The sequence below is a fragment of the Dasypus novemcinctus genome, chromosome 3 (assembly GCF_030445035.2).
Source record: "Dasypus novemcinctus isolate mDasNov1 chromosome 3, mDasNov1.1.hap2, whole genome shotgun sequence".
NCBI classification, from domain to species: Eukaryota; Metazoa; Chordata; class Mammalia; order Cingulata; family Dasypodidae; genus Dasypus; species Dasypus novemcinctus.
Genome location: NC_080675.1, coordinates 174364445 through 174385062, shown reverse-complemented (window position 1 = coordinate 174385062; position 20618 = coordinate 174364445). Strand labels below are relative to the sequence as shown.

The 20618-nt window shown below is 40.5% G+C and overlaps 1 protein-coding gene across 2 annotated transcripts in view; it reads right to left on the bottom strand.

Moving 5' to 3' along the window:
• The window catches only part of ADAMTSL3 (ADAMTS like 3), a 370556-nt gene that overhangs the window by 248609 nt on the left and 101329 nt on the right, over window positions 1–20618 (bottom strand). For both annotated transcript variants that reach the window (XM_004472087.3, XM_023582689.2), the window contains exon 4: window positions 7682–7809. In XM_004472087.3, coding sequence (XP_004472144.2) covers window positions 7682–7809 — 128 coding nt within the window. The remainder of the gene's footprint in view (window positions 1–7681; window positions 7810–20618) is intronic.

The window sequence follows — 20618 nt, the reverse complement described above, 5'->3', positions numbered from 1 at the left end:
CGTCTACCACATGGAAGGTCCGTGGTTCAAACCCCGGGCCTCCTTGACCCGTGTAGAGCTGGCCTATGCGCAGTGCTGATGTGTGCAAAGAGTGCCCTGCCACACAGGGGTGTCCCCCATGTAGGGGAGCCCCAAGCACAAGGAGTGCACCCGTAAGGAGAGCTGCCCAGCCCGAAGGAAAGTGCAGCCTGCCCAGGAATGGTGCCACCCACATTTCCCGTGCCCGTGCTGCTGACGACAACAGAAGCGGACAAAGAAACAAGACACAGCAAAAAGACACAGAAAACAGACAACCGGGGGAGGGGAGGGCAATTAAATTAAAAAAAAAAAATTAAAAAAAAAAACCATTCTTCTATATTTTATTATAAATATTTTCAAGCTTTAATTTTCATAAGTAGACTTTAATCCACTAGGAATTTACTCTTTACATGGCTTGAAATGTTCTATTTTTTTCCTTTGGCTATCAATAATCACGTCCACGACACATGTATTGAAAATCCTTCCCCTCTCCACTGGTTTACGATGCTAGCTTCAATATATATCTAACTCCCGTACACACACTGTTCTGTTTCTGGGCTCTCTGCGCCACTACTATAGTTAAAATTTAAAAATTTATCATCTCTTTGGGCAAGTCTCCCATTTTGTTTGTCAAAATTATTTTCATTATCTTTGCTTTCCCATATTATTTTAGAATTGGAGTTACACTTAATTTAACAATTAAAGATTAGATGCAAGTAAATGCAAAGGAGGAACATCTAAGTTAGATGAGGAGTAAATAAGGAGAAGAATAAGAACAAGCCAGATCCTTAAAAATACACAACCATTTATATGATAAGATATAATTAAGACAACAGACACACAAAAGGGGCAAGTTGCAAGTGATGAAAAGCATGTGCAGAATAAATAATGGCATAGCAGCATTTTAAAAGGATATAGAAACCAAGTCAATAGACATGAAAAAAAGACAACTGAAGTGGCAGGGAGCTTGAAAATTGCTCCCAAATACACAGGAAAAGAAAAAGAAGATAAATGTGATTACAGAGGGCATGACAAAAGTGGAAGACAGACAGAAATAAATGATATTCTGAGGCCAGAGCAAATGGATAAGAACCAACAGTGAATGATATAACAGAAGAAAAATTTCCTATAATAAAGAAGGATCTAAATTTGACAACAGAAGTGGCCATTATGTGCCAGGGGAAAAAAAAAAAAAAAGACATGATAGCTAGACACAGCCTTGTGAAACTGTTGAACTTTGAGGGGGGAAAAAGAATCCTATAGGCAACCTGGTAGAAAAAAAGAGGTTATCTAGAAAAGAAAAGAAAAAAAATCAAGCTGGCCTGAGAGGTCTATAAATATCCCATACCAAAGTTTATGGAAAAAGAACTCCTAAGTCCTGAGAGGGAGAGGCTGTGTCTCAGGAATCTCACACCCTAATAAGCATCCACTGTTTCTGTTTGAAGGCAAAGGAAAGGCATTTTCAGATATATAAGAACTCATAAAGTATAAGACCCACAACTTTTTCCTGAAATTAAAAAAGGCTATAAAGCCTTGTTGCTTGACGTGTGGTCCATGGACAAGCAGCACGGGAACCACCTGGAGTCTGTTAGAGATAAAGACTTTTGGGCCCCACTCCAGACCTACTGAATCACAGCTTGTATTTTAACGAGATCCCAAGGTGATTCATATGTACTATAAAGTTCCAGAAGCACAGTTCTAAAATATATCCCTGTTAAATAATGACTCACAATGAGGAACTAAAGACTGATCATAAGCAATGAAGTAATATACATATACACAAATTAAGTCTCAAAAATGGTTTGATATATGATGATGAAAGAAACAGATAAAAAAAGTGACAATAAACTGAGTATAAAACTCTAAATTATAATAATTCAAGAAAGGGGACTGAAGAGCAAAAGTGTAAAATGGCCATCATCTAACATAGGGAGAAATCAAAAGAAACTATTTATTTATTGATATTGAGAGTTAAAAATAATTATTAAAATATAGTTTTTTAACATCTTAAAATTAATCATTATAAAATATAAACAGGATACACATATATACACACAATATATAATTTCCAAATTACCAGAGGTGGGATTTCAATGAGAAATAGCAAAGAAAACAGAGAAAGAAAGATTTTAAATAGAGATGGTAATCTGAGTACATATATTAACACTTTTCTTTACAAACTCCTAGTAAATTGACTAACAAAGTATATTAAGTGAAAATCTCTTTACCACACCTGGAGTCTCAGAAAGATGCTAAAGACAAGCCAGCTACTTCATATAATTTTTGCAATGGACAAGCAAGACTGAATTAAAGAAGATTACACAAATATAGCATTCACCATACATGAAGGAGAAGGCTGCCTTTGAAGAAAGGGGAAAAGATCCATAGGAGAACCCAAAATACCCATTAAATTAGAGTGACAGTTGATGTAGTTAGAATTTGGGGTGGTTGATGGCATGGAAGTAGCTAGAATCAGACAGAAATGTCAAGACACAAAAGGTCCCAGACGATGGGAGACCCTGTAAAACACTTAGGACTTACATGGAATATTCTGGAAGGGTTGAGCAAAGTTGGGATACTGAAAGGCTATCTTTGAATGAAGGAAAGCCACAAAAAACATGGCAAATAAGTTCGTTAGCATAAAATAATGTTCATTCCCAGGAATGCCTTCAACTGCAACTTCCCCCTCACTCTCTATACTGACACAAAGCTGTAATAGGTCTGAAGCAATGATTTTTCCCTGAAGAGAAGAAGAGCATTCTTCCTATGGAGAGCCATAACAGATTAATGAGGGACTTGATCAAACTCTGACCCTGTTCCAGATCCCTGATATTTTGAATACAGGGACTTGGAGATTAGATAGTGTGACAGTTGGAATTTTGTGAATCCCAGAAAAGATTACATTATTGAACTAATCCATTCCTGTGGATGTGGGGCCCTTTGCTTGCATTAAATTCAGTTAAGGCACCTTTGATTAGATCACTTATTAGATCAGTTTAGGGCTTTTGATTGGACTATATCAGTGAGGCGTGACCTTTTGGACTATATCAGTGAGGTGTGAACTGAAAGCAGAAAAACACAAAGAGGAAAAGAGACACACTGAAAAGAGAACTCTGCCATTTGAACTGGGCCATGTGAGAGAAAAGATCCCAGGTTCACCTACAGGTGCAGTAAGAAAGAGACACCCCCAGGGGCTCAAGGAGACAAAACCCAGGGAGAGATGCCTGATCACCCAGAGCTGAGCTTGAGGAGAAAGTAGGGAGAGATGGGTAGACCATCCATCTTGCCTCACCACGTGGCAGGTCTCCAGGATCTTCTAGCAGCCAACCTTTGGTGCAAAAGCATCTCTGATGATACCTTGAATTGGACATTTACACAGCCTTGGAAATGTAAGTTTTTACCCCAAATAAATACCCTCTATGAAAACCAACCCATTTCTGCTTATTTTTTAAATACTGGCAGCCTTTGGCAAACTAAGACAGACAGATAGACACATATGCACATACATATACATAAAACTGCATACAAGTATATACGCATATCAAGAAAAATGCAGATTCTTTTGGGATTTAGTTTATTCCTTTTAAATGGAAGCTTAAACCATTCACTTTTTTTTCAGTCAATTCTTCTTTACCTATATCCATTTGGGGCTATTAACTCCCAGTTAATAAAAATAAGATTGCTGACTTCTCTTTAGAAGATAGGGAAATGGCATGTTATCTTTTTATGTTTATCTTTATTTTTCATGATTCCTCTTTATCTCTGGTAATACTGCTTTCCTTAAATTCTACTTTGATATTAGCACAGCGACACCAGCTTTCTTTTACTTAGTAATTAATATTTACATGTTATAGTTTTTTTTCCATCCTTTAATTTTCAGTCCTTTGGTGTCCTTACATTTAAAGTTTATCTCTAGTAAACAACATGAAGCCTTTTATTTTTTACAATCTCATAATCTTTGCCTTTTAACTAGAATATTTAGTCAATTTATATCTAATTTTTAAACTGTTATATTTAGGGTTGAAATCTGCCATCTTCCCATTTGTTTTCTATTTGCTACATTTGCTCTATTTAACTTTCTTTTGAATCAACCAAGTATTTTTTTGTGAACTCCAATTTTTGTTTCTCCAGCCTCAAGAGACAACTGAAAGCTCTGCTCATCTTTATCGCCCCTTTGCAGTGGCATTCTCCTAAGTTTCACAGGTTTTCTGCCCACTTTACTTCTACTGCTCCACAGAGTGGACAAACGGCCCCCAGTCAAAACAATAACAACAGCAATACTACTACGGATACTACCACCACCACCACCACCACCACCACACTACTACTGTAAGTACAATGATGACGACTACTCCTAATTCCTAGCACTTACTGTGTAATCACAGTAATCCTTACAACCTCACAATCCTATTTAGGTAAAGAGGTCATACTGATGTCCTCATTTTATAATTGAGGAAACTGAGGTACTCAGTTGTTAAGTGACTTGCCTGAGGTCCCAAGATAGAAAATGGAAGGGCTGAGACTCAAAGCCAGAGACTGCACTTAACAATTACAGTTCACTTTTCAGCATCTGGTTCCCAGTGGCCCACTATTTGACTGTTGGTGTCTGCAATAAAGTTTTTGTTGGTCCAAAGTGAAGTGAGATAACTAAGGGCAAAACCGGGGATATTGGTAAAGCTAACGAATTCAATTTAAAGGCAGGTCTTTTAATCTAAGATTATGTCCTCCTTTTTGATATTATAATGAAAAGATTCTGATTGAAAAGTTTCTTTTATGACTCCTTTTTGAAAAGTTTGTGATGGTGGACCACAATTGGGTTTTGCCTGTTTTTGTTTTTGTCCTTACTTGACCAAATAAAAATTGACGACCAATGTCAGTTCCAAATAAGCTCTTTTGAAATTTTACTAGTGCTTGAAATCCGAAAGTCCGAGATTTAGATTCTTTACCTTGGAACAAACCGTCCTTCTTCTGCAACATTGGCCCACTCTCTTGCTCCCTTGTCTATTGTTCTCTGGGCATAAAAACCTCTTTTCATTTCCTGCTCCAGGCTCTTTATATTTGCAGCCCCCACTGAAGTCTTTTTGTCCCCTATCTCTCTCCTTCATAACTGTCCTCCTATATAACTGACTTCCTCTCAACAGTCAGGTCTCAGGGTAAATGTGACCTCAGCATAGAGGGCTTCCCTAACCACTTTCTCCATCCCCTTCACAACACACCCAACTCAATGTACAACTATATTTCATTGGATTGATTACTTGCTAATTTTTTGTCTCTTTATACTATAAGCACCATGAGGGCAGCATCTCTGTTAGTTTAATTTACCACGGTTAACCTTCTTTCCCAGATCAAGAATATAAAAAGGATCTGTAGCTGGAGACTTATAGGAAGAATTTCTGAAGGTTTCTTTAAGAATGCTATGGTGCGAGTCCACCTTTCATCACCCCCAGAAGGAGACGGAATGAGGGCTTTCAATATGCTAAGCCCAAAACAAGAGGAAGAAATTTTAAGAGCACCTGTTGAAGAGTTCCATATGTATCCCCTGTAGTTTGTTGGTGCCTAATTCACACCTGATAAATTTAAGGGCTGAGAGTTCAGCTTTAGTGGCCCATGTAAGCAGAGTAGGTAAATCTCTATTGGCTGGTCTCAACTCCAAGCGTTTGTGTCACAAAGTTTGCACGAGTGTTTCCTGTGTACCAGGTGTGGGCCACATGCAAGAGAGAGCCAGGGATGAGTGGACATGAACAGGGAGAAACTGGAGGTCTCCCTGGCTGGCCAAGAGCTGGGGAAAGAGGAGTGAGTACAAAGACAGAGCGTTGTAAGTTGCACACCTCAAGGGAATTGTAGGCAAGACAGCCCAAAGGAGTGGGAGAAGGGGAGAATATCTCAGAAGAACCCATCAAAGCGCTCACAACAGAAAGAGCCAGTTTCAAATGCCTGCCAAACCCAGAGAGCACCAACACCTGCTCACAGCAGTAGAGTCAAGTAGGCGATCTCCTGCTTCCATTTATTCTCCTCTTGCCCAAATCTTCCTATCTGAATTGGTGTAGAAATGACCAAAGAAGCAGAGGAACTGCCTTTCCCTGCCTACATGCCTCAGGTAGGAGCCAGAGGACAAAAACTCACATGCCTCCTGAGATACATGCCATGGCAAAACTACAAACAAAATTAAAATATTTTTTAAAATTAAATAATAAATATGTAAACATTTTAGTTGTATAGAACTAGGGTGAAAGTGGTAATTCATACAACTTAATATGTTCCTCTACTTCTTTTTAACAAACACAAGTACAGATTTTTAAATATATATATAGACAAACAAATAGACCTCACCCTTTTCTTGTGCTGCAAATTACTTAGACTTCTCAGATTTGGAGGTCATTGAGAGACATGCCAAAGTACAACTGTACCCCTCCAGTCTCCAGGCAGCTCTTCTCCCTCACGTGACTGACCAGTGGTGGGAAAGAATTCATCATTTACATGAGAAGTCCTTTCCAACCCATGACCACAGGGGTGTGGCCCTCCCTTTGTGAAGGCCTCTCCAGGATAAATACATCTCAGTACAACACGATGTCCCAGTCATCTTCCAGATGGCATGACCCACTTAGAATCACATGGCCTTTATTTCCTCACCAAGGTAAAAACATAAGAGAAGCAGGAATAGCACTGTGTCTTTGCAAGACCAAATCAAGATTCAGTCATACAACTCTTTGCTCAGGGTTCAGTGTTTCTCAGTAGGAACGTGCCCTGGGGGGTTGTGATACCACAGTGCCTGCCACAGCCTCTCTGTGACCCCTTGGAGCTGACCAGGAGTCTTTCTTCCCAAAGGTCATGCACACAACTTCTCATCTCCCTGCTCTGCTCTGCTCTGTCTCAAGGAAACTGAAGGATATACTTGGTCACTGTTGAATAGATCATAAAATAGCAACCCCAGTAAAATCCTAACTTAGGATATAATATGTTCTCCTTGCTTCTCTGGTCTACACCTTGAGGCCATTCAAGGAATGCTGATTTATTCTTTATTCTTTCACTTGACAACATCCCAAATCTTAATACGGCTGCCCTGATCCCCTGGGTCAGCCCTTGAGGTGCCATTATTCTGGGGTTCTGTTTACTCCAGAAGTAAGGGTCAAACCCATGACTGAGATGAAAACTGCCCCATGAAAAGTTCTCTCCAATTGTCTCAAAAAGAGGGATAAGCGTTGATTTATCACAAGCTTATGATTTTTAATAAAGGACCTTGCATTTTAGTGCATGTTATTTAACATAAATAAATCTAAGATTTGGAACCAGAACGTGCATTCCCTTCTTAATCAGTGGGATGTTCAGAGTAAGTGAACAAGAAATCAATTAAAGTTGCATCAACTCAGGGTGGGACCCAGAAGACAGGACCTCTTTCCCCAACAACTTTGGACCACGTTTGACTTCATGTGCCAGGCCCTTCCTGAAAGCTCGGTATGCGGGGAGCCCATGTCAATGGGTATGGCCACACTGATGGAAATAGTACCATATTTAAATATGGAGACTTGGGGTTGACTAACGTAGACACGGCAGATTTTATACCATCACAGTGTATTTCAAAGCCAAGACAAGTTGTGTCCCCATCTCCAGGGATCCAAAGGCCCTGACCCACCCCACCTGGGGAGCAGATAAAGCCACCACTGACCTCCCAGTCAGACACCTCCGCAGAGAATACGACGCTCCCCCACCGCAGGTCCGTGAGCAGTCACTCCAGTCACCCCACGCATCCCAGTTGCCATCTTTGTCTTCATCTGAACGGGTATTTCTTGAGGTCTAGAAAGTAGGGGGAGGGGAAACAACAATAAATTACAGGTGAATGTAGTAAAACCATTCCAAAGCTTCCCCAATCTTTCCAGAGTCTTATTCTAAGCTATTCAAAATGACCAAAGGGCCTTAAAAAATGCTTTGCTCTGGAATGGCTGTATTTAAAAAAAAAATACATAAGACAGGTTTATATGGAAACTGCTGGTATGCAAGTGCCTTCCCACCTCTAAAAGGTTCTGACCGTATGTTCTCTAAGCTCAGCTTCAATAAGAAATTTTATCATTCCAAAACTCAAATAAATAAACTGGCTAAATATCGAGAATGTGTTTTTCTTTATAAATATTATTCTGTTTTATAGCTTATATAGCAGGGTCCCAGCTTGAGCCTACGAACTGCTCACCACTGAAATTCTGCACCACTGAAATTCTGACCTGTCGGCATTTCAGGCAGCTGGTGGTAACTCCCAGGAAACCTTTTTGAATGGGGATTTAGGAACCTCCTGAGAACAGCTCCACTCCAAGAAGATAAACTCAGATGGACTAACTTGGCCAAGTAATAAAGCTTTAGAGGTCCAAGGAAACAGGGAGGGTCAATTCTGAATACAGTTTGGCTTAATTTTCCTCCTGGACTTGTCACCATTGACTTAAGTCAGGATACTCTAGAGAAGAGGGGGAGTTAAAAATTATATATATATATAATTTTTCTTCAGTAAAGTTGCATAAACCAATGAGTTAGCTGCCTGGATTAATCAGTATGGGAAATAATCTTTTATAAATGCAAAGCTGATTTTTTTTGTATATGCTGTTGGGATTTGCTTCATTGTTTGACATCAAATGATGATGTAAAGTTCAAAAGTGAATATTTTGCCATGTTCAGTTTAAGTGCACAGTCTGTTACAGGTTGACACACTGATTGACCTGATTTATGCAGAATTAATTTACACTAATCAGATACTGGCAGCCTGAGAGATGGATGGACTTGGACCCAGCAGTTTTGAAACAAGTAAATGGAATTTTTTTAAAAAATTATTTTCCAGGTGCAACCTCTATTTAAAATTTTTTTTCACGTTGTACACTTGACAGAACTATAACATGGGAGTGATAATGGCTCAAAATTTACATAATAAAGTACTGTTTTATTGTGGAAGTGGTCATTAGGCTATGTTGAAGTGACTTACTATGTGGGATATTGAGTAGTCATTGAAATGGATTAGTTCGGCCATTTACATTAAGGAGCATTTAAGCACCAGACATCATTTCTGATGATTTAACATGAATGAATAAAGGTCAGTGCTATTGGATTTTTAAAAATTCATACATACATATACATATATATATGAACAGATATAGTAAAAAATAGCATCTATGACTTAAATAGAGTTACAAAACTTTACTAAGGGGCCTAAAAGTAAATGTGAATAAATGGAAAGACATGTAATAGCTTTGAATGGGTAGGGTCAATAATGTTAGAAGCTAATTCTCTCCATATTAATGTATAATAAATTTATAGCAACTCCAATCAAAATCCCAAAGAAAAAAAATTTTTTTTGGAACCTAACAAAATTATTCTAACGTTCATCTGGTGGAATAAATGTCTAGCACATTCGAGAAAAAATTGTAAAGGAAGGGAAATAGAGAAATTGCCTCAATTAAAAAGAGTACAGATTTGGCATAGGAATAAGCAGTCAGGTATATTAGATTAAAAAACAAATAAAAGAGACCCAAGTATAAGGACACAGTGTGCTAACACAAATCAATGTGACCAATGATTTCTAAAAAAAAACCAGATAACTTCTTCACAAAATATACCAAAATAAATTCCAGATACATTAAAAATTTATATTAAAAATACTGAAACCATGAAACATTAGAAAATGTATAGCTAAATAGTGATATTGACAATGCATAGAAAAGACTGTCCTAGAAAGGTCAACAAAATTAGAAACTACAAAGAGAAAGATTAGTACATTTAATTACATTAAAATAAAAACACACAGCTTTTTATCTCTCCATCTATAGCTATAGACATAGGTATATAAGTATACACACAAAAATGTAGTAGTAAAAGTACACACACCGGGACAGAAAGGAAGCATACCAAAATGCCTCCAAGTATGCAGGAGGGTGAACAAGAGCAAATGTTACTGCAGAGAGGGATAAGGGTCATCAGCTGAATGTTTTATTTCTCTCTTTAAAAAATAACAAATCTGAACCACTATGACAAAACGTTAAATTCGACAAAGCCAAGTGATGCGGTAATGGATTTTTGTTTTATTACTATATGAGCTTTCATGGGTTTTGGAATTTCTTTAAAAAGAAAAGATTTTGGGGGTAGAAGCAATCCTTAGATAACAATATAAGCCTACACCATTTTTAATGCATACATAGGAGAGAAAAAGGTGGTTCATGGAAATGCTAGCAGCACCTCTAGGTGGAAGGACTCTGTGATTCTAACTTCTTTAGTTTTTGTCTTCATTTCTCTGCATTTTGTAAATTTTTAAATCAAACATGTAACACTTTAATTAAAAACCTAGCAAACAAACAAAAGTATACCCTGTTGGCATAGAGGGACGCTCAAGTCAGAAGCAGAATTTAACAGCTAAGTTCTAAGTTGGAGGACAGAAAAGTTTATGAAGGAAATCGGGACCGATAGTAAAATGCAGCCTGGGACTGAACTAGATATTGCACAGGTTTCCTTAAGCTCTTAGGCCAAGTTACCTCATCCAACCAGGAAAAACTTTAAATTAAATTAAGAGAGGGATCTGCAGAAAGAACCTTCAAAAGTGAAGTAAAGAAGTAATGACTAGAAACAAGGAGGGGGTTCTCCAATAATTTTCACTCAAATCTCACCAGTCAGGTTTCGTGGCTTCTTGCCAGACTGCCTATTTATAGCTTAGCAAGCAGTCCTACTAGAAGCAAAACTTCAGTAACAGTCAAGTGAAAGGAAAGGATAAATATCTGGCAACTGATCAAATCTGTCATCGGGAATAAGGGCTAATTAAACCCATTCTATTTACTGTTCTAATTAGACCACTGTTCGATTTTCTATACTAAATGTCACCATACAGAACTGTGTCCTGTCTATAATATAATATAAAAAATAAAGTTTTAATTCATAAAAAATACAATAAGCAGTTTAATACACTCATCTGGACGTTTAAATTGGGTAAGTCCAAATCATTTAGGTAAATGTTTAAAATACACACATCTGAAATTGATTTTTCATTTTGTCACTTGATATGTGGATAGGTTCAATGTGAAAAGTTGAAAAAAATCATCATATATGGTTAAAAGTGAAAGTTGTGAGTTCTTTACAATGTTGTTTTAATTTTATTCCCACTATCACATCTGTTCAGTTTATGGTTAGAGTCAGGTTTCTTTCTGTAACTTTTCCACCTTTTCTTATAAAAAAGAAAAAGGTCTTTATTCTAAATTAAACGGGCATTTTTAAATGCAAGCATTTTGTTCCTCTCGTTGGATTATTGAGATTTTTCACCCTAAGAAAATAGTGAGAAAATGACATCTTGAGAAGGGTTCTCACATTTTTCTCCTCTCTTTAGCCATGAAGATGGTTGAATTTTGCTTTGAAAAACTCAGAGCCATTTCCTAGCATCCAGCCCTACTTTCCTCCTCATTTAGTCTTCCTTAGCCTAAGAATGGCAACAATATCCCAGGTTTCTACCCGGTTCTCATTTCTTCTCTTTCTTCCAGCAGGATGCTAACACAAATATTCAGAAACAACTCTACTGGCACATAAGGATGCACCACCAAGCTCATTTCTGAGCACTTACGTTTTTAATTTTCTTTATAGTGAAACAGAACCTCCTTCCCTGGAATTTGCATCCCTCTGAAGGAATGAACATTGCCTTTCAATCCTCTTCTACAGAAGAATCTTCTCGCGCTTTCCTGAAATTTCAAGGACCTCACGAATACTCCTTCATCTGTCTCAACTCTTTCATGGATATGTTCTCTCTCTGCACAACTGTTTGCCCACTTTTCTCTTGAAATTTAGTGTCCAGAAGATAACACTGTATCTGAGACAGACATAAAGCGTACACTTGCACCTGTGATCCAGGTTTCTTTTGATAAGACTAAGTCGCTGTCCTTTTCCCTTTTCCCTTTTTTCCTTCCTTCCCTCCTCCTCTCCCTCCCTGCCTTCCTTTTATCGGCCATACAGCTTACTGGTTTTACTGTGGAGGCAGTGTCACGTAATGGTTAAAAGCTGTGTGACTCTGGACATGTTTCTTAAACTTTCTAAAACTCATATATAAAATGGAGATGACAATCTTTGCCCCAAAAGGGTTGAAATAAAACAACCCATATAAAGCACATTACACAGACTCTCAGTAAGTGTAAGCGTATGTCTCAGTAAATGTAAATTCATGTTGTTGTTCTTCAAACTAATGTCTTCTTCAAAATAACTGACGGTAGAGCCAGCTCTCTCCCATTTGTGCTTACGAAAGACTTAACAATAATCACTACTGAATTTCTTCTTGTTGGTTTTGGCCCAGAATGCCAGCCAGCTGAGATCTGCTTGAACCCCGATCCTGCCGTCCCACATCTGAGCCATTCTGCTCGGCTTTGCAGCTTCCATATCTTCACCCAAGTCACAGATAAACATGCTGGACATAGCTCCCTAATCTTACAGAATTCCATTCATGCTTATTTCCACTTTTTAAAACTAGTGAGCAGGCCATCATGTCCAGTAAGCAGCCAACTAATCAGACTTGGAATCCGTGAACACAGTTTAAAGTTACAATAAAATATGAAATAATACCTATCACCGCCATCAAATGTCAGGAGGCAGAAAGGGCTGTGGGGAGGGAAGGAGTCAGGCGTCAGGGGAGCTGGGCCAGGCGGGGTGGGGCTGTGCTCCTGGGCCCAGGGTAGGTGGGGACCCTCCTGGGAGAAGAGGTGGTTAGCAGCCCACCTCGGCCAGCCCCAACTCCAATGACAAGAAAACAGGAGTGCCTGGGAGCAGCTCGGGAGAGGTAACTTGGTTTTTACCAGTTGAGGACCACTGCTTCCAATTCCTCGTTTCAAACGTCTCCTCAAGCTCTCTTAAGTGATGGTTTAAATTCCACCTTATTAGTCCTTTATAAGGGAAGTTGGGATGTGAACCTCATCTGTAAACCCCACCCCAAGTCCGGTTCGTCCAGCTTTAACTCAGTGGTTTAACTCTGGCCCTGCGGGGGGCCTGGCTGAGAGAGCAGCAGAGAGGAAGAGCCTGGCCCTCGGGATTCCGGAGGTAAAGCAGCCCCCACTTCCTGACAGAACGCGCCCCGCCAGCCGGGGGCTTTCCTCCCTCCTCGCCCACCCTTCCAACAAGGCCGAGAGGGGGCAGCGGCGCCCTCACCCGGCCCGCTCACAGGAGAACACCTGCGCCCTCGAGAACGTGCCCAGGCGTGGCGGGCTGGGACAGAGCCCCCTGCTGCCCGGCCCCCGGCAACGCCTGCGGTTCGCGCGGGGACGTGTGACCGTGCTCCCCGCTGGCTCCCCACCGCACTGTGGGACCCGAGGCACCCAGTCAGACACACCACACGGGCGAGCCCGGGTGGCCCAGGTCGCCTCCCGCGCCGCGCTGCCGTTCCTTCAGGCACAGCGTTCCTCTGATAGCTGGGTGAAGGCTTTCACCTTTTCCCCTCTACGGTGCAAACAGAACGAGGCTTCTGCTTTCGAAAGCACTGGATGTTACCCAGGTTATTTCATGAGGAATGTTGCAGATTCGGATCCGTTTGTTCATTTTTCCACGCAAAAGAAGAGCCAGGGGCCAAGCGCTTGGTGCCCTCGGGAGGGCGGGGGTGGGCTGGGGAAGTCAGGGAGCTCTGGTGGGAGAGGGGCGGAGGTGGGGCAGAGCGCGCCCTTGGACGTGGAGAGCAGCAAACACCTGGGAGCCCGGAGACAGACACTGAAAGGGAAGTGATTTCTACCTTGGTTAGGAAAGTTGGGACAGGTAGTTTCCACCAAACACACCACTTCCACCAGAACCAGGGGCGGGACCTCACGTATTCATATCAACTGCTCTCCTGTGAAGGGATTAAACATGAATTTTTAATATCGTCTTCTTTTCCACTCTCTACTTGGGATGGAATTAACAAGTGATATTCGATTTTCTTCCTTTTGCTATTCCATATTTTCTAATTTTATACAATGACCATGTTTTATTGTGCAATAAAACATTCAGTGTGTGTTCTTTTTTTTTTTTTTTAAGGGAAAAAAAACGCAACTACCAAAGGGAAACCTATGAAAACACATTCAGAGAAGCAAAATGTGCTTCGTGCTGTTTGGTTAAAATTATCAGGCTTAAAGATCTCTTAGGAAATCATATTTTCCTAAGCAAAGTTCTAGCTAGAAAATATTTTGGATGAAAAATTCATAAAAGATATTGTTTATTCATTATATAATAGGACTAGTAGAAGCCAAGAATATTGTAGGAGTAAGTGTGTTCGCAATCTCATAAAGACCAGAGTATTTCTTGCCTTTCTTGGATCCACAGGCATAAATCAAATCATAAAATATTTTCCTGACAAGTTCTTAACTCTATGACTTATAATGAATAGTACAGTTCTACTAGTCTTGCAAAAACGCTGGTAATTAAACACAGATTTCACATATAAGGTCACTTATTGGACATGCTATATTAACATCTCCATTTTAAAACAACCCCAAACACAATGAGTTCCACTGGGATATTACTTCCCAGACATCAAATAAATGTTCACTCCAACATTACCACAAAGGTTATTTAAGGAGATCACAAACAACCCAGATTTTGTTAATAGTAAATACAATCTTTCAGGTTAATACTATCGTAAGGTCTTTTTTTTTTAGAGAGAGAGATACTTTTTTTTTAAAGATTTATTTTATTTATTTCTCTCCCCTTCCCCCCTCTTGTTGTCTGCTCCCTGAGTCCATTGGCTGTATGTTCTGTGTCTGCTTGCACCCTCAGCTGCACTGGGAAACTGCATCTCTTTTTTGCTGCATCATCTTGCTGTGTCAGCTCTCTGTGTGTGCAGCACCACTCCTGGGTGGGCTGCGCATTTTTTTTTCACACAGGGCGGCTCTTCTTGAGGAGCGCACTCCTTGCACATGGGGCACCCCTACGTGGGGGGAGCCCCCGTGTGGCACGGCACTCCTTGCGCACAGCAGCTCTGCACATGGGCCAGCTCACCACACAGGTCAGGAGGCCCTGGGTTTGAACCCTGGACCCTCCATATGTAGGCGGATGCTCTATCAGTTGAGCCATGTCCACTTCCCTGTAAGGTCTTTAACAACAAAAATGAAAAATAGGAATCAGGTAAACATAAAAGTATTATTCAAATTGTCACACATTCAACAAGCCAGTTCAGCCAGTATATATTAAATGCCAATATAGCTAAAGCAGTGTGGCAGGCACTGTTAAGAAATAGTCTATACCCCTATATCTCATGTCTCCCTTCCCCAGTCCTTTCTACCCTCTACTGAAAAAAAAAAAAAAATATATATATATATATATATATATATCCCGCACCCATTACCTGGTAGTCAGTGACCTCTAGGATTTGGCCTACCCTTTCTCCCACACCCAGTACGTTCCTGATCATTCCATCATCTTCGTAAAGCCCTCTCCGTGCCCTGGCTGTGGCCTCATTCTCTAGCTTCGTTTCTTGAGCCCTCTGCCCCCACCACACCCCATGCTTACACCACAGGTCTCATTATTGCCCAGACACAAACATGTTTGCCAAATCCTGCTCCCCATGGCAAACTGTAACTAAGACCCTCCACTTGTAGGTTCTTCTTGCCTGTCACTAAAACAATCCTGACTCACGAGTGGAGAGCTGGAACCAGCTGGAACTCGGGAGCAGAGTGCATGGAAAGCTGGAACCTCCCTGAGCCTCATGGTCAGTACCATTCAGGTGAGCTTCTGAGAAAGCATCCCGCTCCTTGGATGTTTCTTGCCAGCCCCACTACCTGGGCGGCTGGTCCCAGCTCTATGTTTCCTCACCAAGTTAATCATCTCCTCCTCCCATCTGGTTTTGGATTGTCCTGCCTCATCATCAGTAATCCCCAGCTTCCCTCGCTCCCCAACTCCTGGCTTGGGAGTTGGTTGCTGCTTTGTTTCAAGTACACAAATCTCCAGCAAATGCTATGAAGAGTTTCCAAATCATGTCAACCAAGGCTTCCCCAAGTCAAGGTGAAGGAGCATCAAGTAAATGTTTCCAAACCTCTGGGAGTTAGGCAGGGGTTCTGAATGGAGCTTTCCATCCCATCAGATTAGGCAGGAAGGCTAGGGCTCAGCAGGAAACAGCTGGCAGACTGAGACTGGCATCATCTGAGGAGCGTTTGTAAGACATACACTATTTGCTAAGGTGTAGACAGGGTATAGAGAAAGCACAAGGGCTGGTGCAGCACCCTGGGGCTGGTAACAGACAGTGAATCTGATAATTCACACTATCTGCCTCCGCCCCACTAGTGTGTGGGAAGAAAGGGCTGCCTGTTAGGAGCTATGGCCAAAGGCGGGATAGAGCCCATGGCAATCTCAAAAAGAGAGAGCTGGGGAAATAAATACATGTCTATCTTCCCTCTCTCCAATCCCCTGCAGGACTCATCATTGGCTGAACCCAACAAGGAGCCAGAGGGCAAGGGGCAAACCTTGCATTGAGGCTGTCCACACAGGCCAGCCTCCTGGGTGGGCGCAGCACAGGGTGGGGAAGGGCGGAGAAGGACCTAGAGGGCAAAGGGAACCTTTCCAGCACAGTAATTTATTGACTTGCTGGAATATTTTTAAGCGGAGGAGTGACTTGGTCAGATTGTATTTTGGAAAAATTACTCTGGCAGGAGTATGCAAAAGGATTGCGGGAGAGACTCCCATCACACAGAAGACCACTGAAATAGTTCATGCAAGAGACAAGAACCTAGATAATACCAGTGGCTGGAAGAGGAGAGTACAGGTGTAAAGTTTCAGAGGACAAAAACCAATAGGACAAGAAAATCAATCAGCTTAATACATCACATTAATAAATCAAAGGAGAAAAATCACATGATCATCCCAATCAACAAAGAAAAGGCATTTGACAAAAACAATATCCTTTCTTGATTAAAAAAATACTCCAAAATACAGGATTTGAAGGAAACTTTCCCAACATGATAAAGGGCATATATGAGAAATTCACAGCTAACATTTTATTCCATGAACGACTGAAAGCTTTCCCATTGAGACTGGGAACAAGTCAAGGATATCCACTACCAACACTATCGTTCAATATAGTTGAGAGAGTCTAGCTAAAGCAATCAGGCAAGGAAAAGAAATAAAAGGTGCATAAACCGAAGAGGAAGAAGTAAAACTTTGGCTATTCACAGATGATATGATCCTGTACCTAGAAAGTCACAAAAAATCTACAGCAAAGCTAGTGGAGCTAATAAACGAATTCTGCAGAGTGGCAGAATACAAGCTTAATATGCAAAAATCAATAGTGTTTCTATACATTAGTAATGACCATTTGAGGAGAAAATCAGGGGAAAAAATTTCATTTACAAGAGCAACTAAAAAAATAAAATATTTAGGAATAAGTTTAATCAAGGACATAAAGCAGTTGTATTCAGAAAACTACAGTGGATTGCTAAAAGAAAGCAAATAACACCTAAATAAATGGAAGAACATTCTGTGTTCCTGAATGGGAAGACTAAACATATTGTTAAGATGACAATTCTACCCAAAGTGATATACAGATTCAATGCAATCCCAAAAAAAACTTCAACAGCCCTTTTATAAAGAAATGGAAAACACAATAATCAAAATTACTTGGAAGGGTAAAGGGCCACAAATAGCCACAAACATCTTAAAAAGGGAGAACGAATTTGAACAACTATCACTTCAGTACTTTAAATCACATTACCTAGTGACAGTGGTAAAAATCAGCAATGGCACTGGCATAAAGATAGACATATGGACAAATGGAACAGAACTGATGGTTCAGAAACAGACTTTCACATCTATGATCAAGTCATTTTTGACAAGGACGTCAAGTCCACATAGGTGGGACAAAACAGTCTATTCAACAAATGGTGCTGGGAAAACTGAATATCCAAAGTTAAAAGAAAGAAAGAGGACCCCTATCTCACACCTTATACAAAAATTAATTCAAAATGTATCTAAAGACCTAAATAGAAAAGCTAGTACTATAAAACTCATAGAAGAAAATGAAGGGACATATATATAAGGCCTGGTGATATGTGGTGGATTCTTAAACCTTACACCAAAAGCATGTGCAGTAAAAGAAAACACGGATATAAGGGACCTCCTCAAACTTAAACACTTTTGTGATTCAAAGGACTTTGTCAAGAAGGTAAAAGGGCAACTCACTCAATGGCAGAAATGATTTGGAAACCACGTATCTGATAAGGGTTTGATTTCCATGCTATATAAAGAGATCATATATCTTAACAATAAAAGAGCAATAAATCTAATTTAAAAATGGGTGAAAGATTTAAATAGGCATTTCTCCAAAGAAGAAAACAAATGGCAGAAAAGCATGCGAAAAAATGTTCCATATCACAAACTATTAGGGAAATGTAAATCAAAATTACGATGAGATATAATCTCATAACTCACAGAATGGTCACTATTAAAGCAAAAAACGAAAACAGAAAACAAGTGCTGGAAAGAAATAGGAACACTCCTTCCCTGTTGGTGGGAATGTAGAATGGTGCAGCCTCTGTGGAAGACAGTTTGGTAGTTCCTCAGGACAGTAAATGTAGAACTGCTGTATGACCCAGCAATTCCTCTACTAGGAATATATCCAGAAGAACTGAAAACTGTGACACCAACAGACATTGACACACTGATGCTCATAGTGGCGATATTCATATTTGCCAAAAGATGGAAACAACCCAGGTGTCCATCAACTGATAAATGGATAAACAAAATGTGGTCTATACATTCAAGCAATACTACATTGCTGTAAGAGGAATTTAAATTGGGACACATATGATAACGTGGATGAACCTTGACATTATGCTGAGTGAAGTAAGCCAGACACAAATAATACATGGTCTCACTATTATGAACCAAATATGAAGAATAAACCCATGGAGTTAAAACCTAGAGTATAGGTTACCAGGAGACAGGATGAGGGCTGAGAAGGGATATTGGTACTTAATGTATATAGAATTTTCAATTAGTTTGACTATACAAGAGTTGATGGTAACACATTATAGGGAGTATAACTAACCTATAGCAATGCTAAGAGTCAATAATGGGGTATGGGATTGTTTTCTTTTGGACCAAGGAAAATGTTCAAAAATTTATTGAGGCAATGACTGCACACTGCTGTGATAAAAGTGAGAGCCACTGAGCATATATTTTGTACAAATTATAAAAGGCATGGGACCATGTAACACAGTGAACCATGTTAGACTGTGGATAACACAGTCTATCCACAGATAGACTGCGGCTAACAATACAAATATGAGAGTGTTCTCTTTTCAACTATAACAAATGGACAATACTAATAATACACGGTGTTAATAATAGGAGGGTATGGAAACAATACCAAGTGTACGCTATGGACCAGTTAGTGGTAACAGTCTGACGATGTTCTTTTATAATTGGTAACAAACATTCCACAACAATGTAAGGTGTTGGCAGAGGGGTGTTGCATGGGAATTCTGCACATTATGCATGATTTCATCGTCTCTGATGAAAATATATTTTTTAAAAACCAGTAGGACCTGGCACCTGACCAGACACATGGCACAAAGGGGGCATGTGGGTGGCTCCGAGGGTCCACACAAATGGACTCGTGGCTGATGTTCATCCCGTTCCGTTTCCATGACCATCCTCGACCCTACCTCTGAGGTGGGATTCCCGCTACCCATGTACAGGAAGAGAGTGGTCCCTAGGTAACGGCTTAGAGAAGGAGCAAACAGATGGCCCCAGGGAGGATCTGACCTGCAGGTCTGGTTTCTTTAATTATAATTTTATATTTCACCAAGAAATGAATTACTTGCTAATGTTTAAAAATATGGAAACTTTACCAAAAAATCTAGACTTTTGGCTTCTCAGGAACATAAAAGAGGAAGTTGAGCATAGGACCCACATCCCAGATGGCAATAATTAAAACTAAGTTGTGGGACTTCTGGGAAGACAGTGGATTACAGAGACACAGGATGCACTTCTCTTCCAGAGAAACAGCTGGAGGACAGGCAGACACGATCATAAAGAAAATGTTCTAGGGTTCAGGATATTGGGGGGTAGGCTGGCCACCACCCAGAAGAGAGAGGAGCAAAGGAAAAGAATGTTGACGCAAAACTGTGAGTTAAAAGTTGCAGATGCAGCTGCCAGTACCCATCTCTCTATGGGTGGACAATTTTGAATTCTTTGGCCTCTGGACTGTGGCTATGGAAGAGCAGGGTGCAGGGGTCTACCTCCCCAGGAAAAGGGGGAGAGAGGGTTGCAGCCTAAGGCTGATTCAGCTTTTGGTCAACAGTTTTGGTCCTCTGTGTCCCATGAGCCCTTCCAGGCTGGATGGGGTCACGCCATTGCTTGTCCTGGGAGCAGGCATGGGATTAAAGAGAGCCAACCCTCTCAATCATTCTCCCTGCTGACCAGGACCGGTTGTTGAGGATGCAGAGGGGAGTGGAATTATTTCCTACCTGGGAAAATGGAGGGAACTGCCAGCAAAAGTTGTAGAACAGTCTTGGAGAAAGTTTGACCTGCCAGGTTCTGAATAGTCTTGAGGCAGGAACCTCTGTCACATTGCTATGGTCACTGTTGCAGAGAAGACACTGCCATGAGGCAGTGAACTGAGAGGACTGCCAAAAAGTGCCATCTACTGGCAA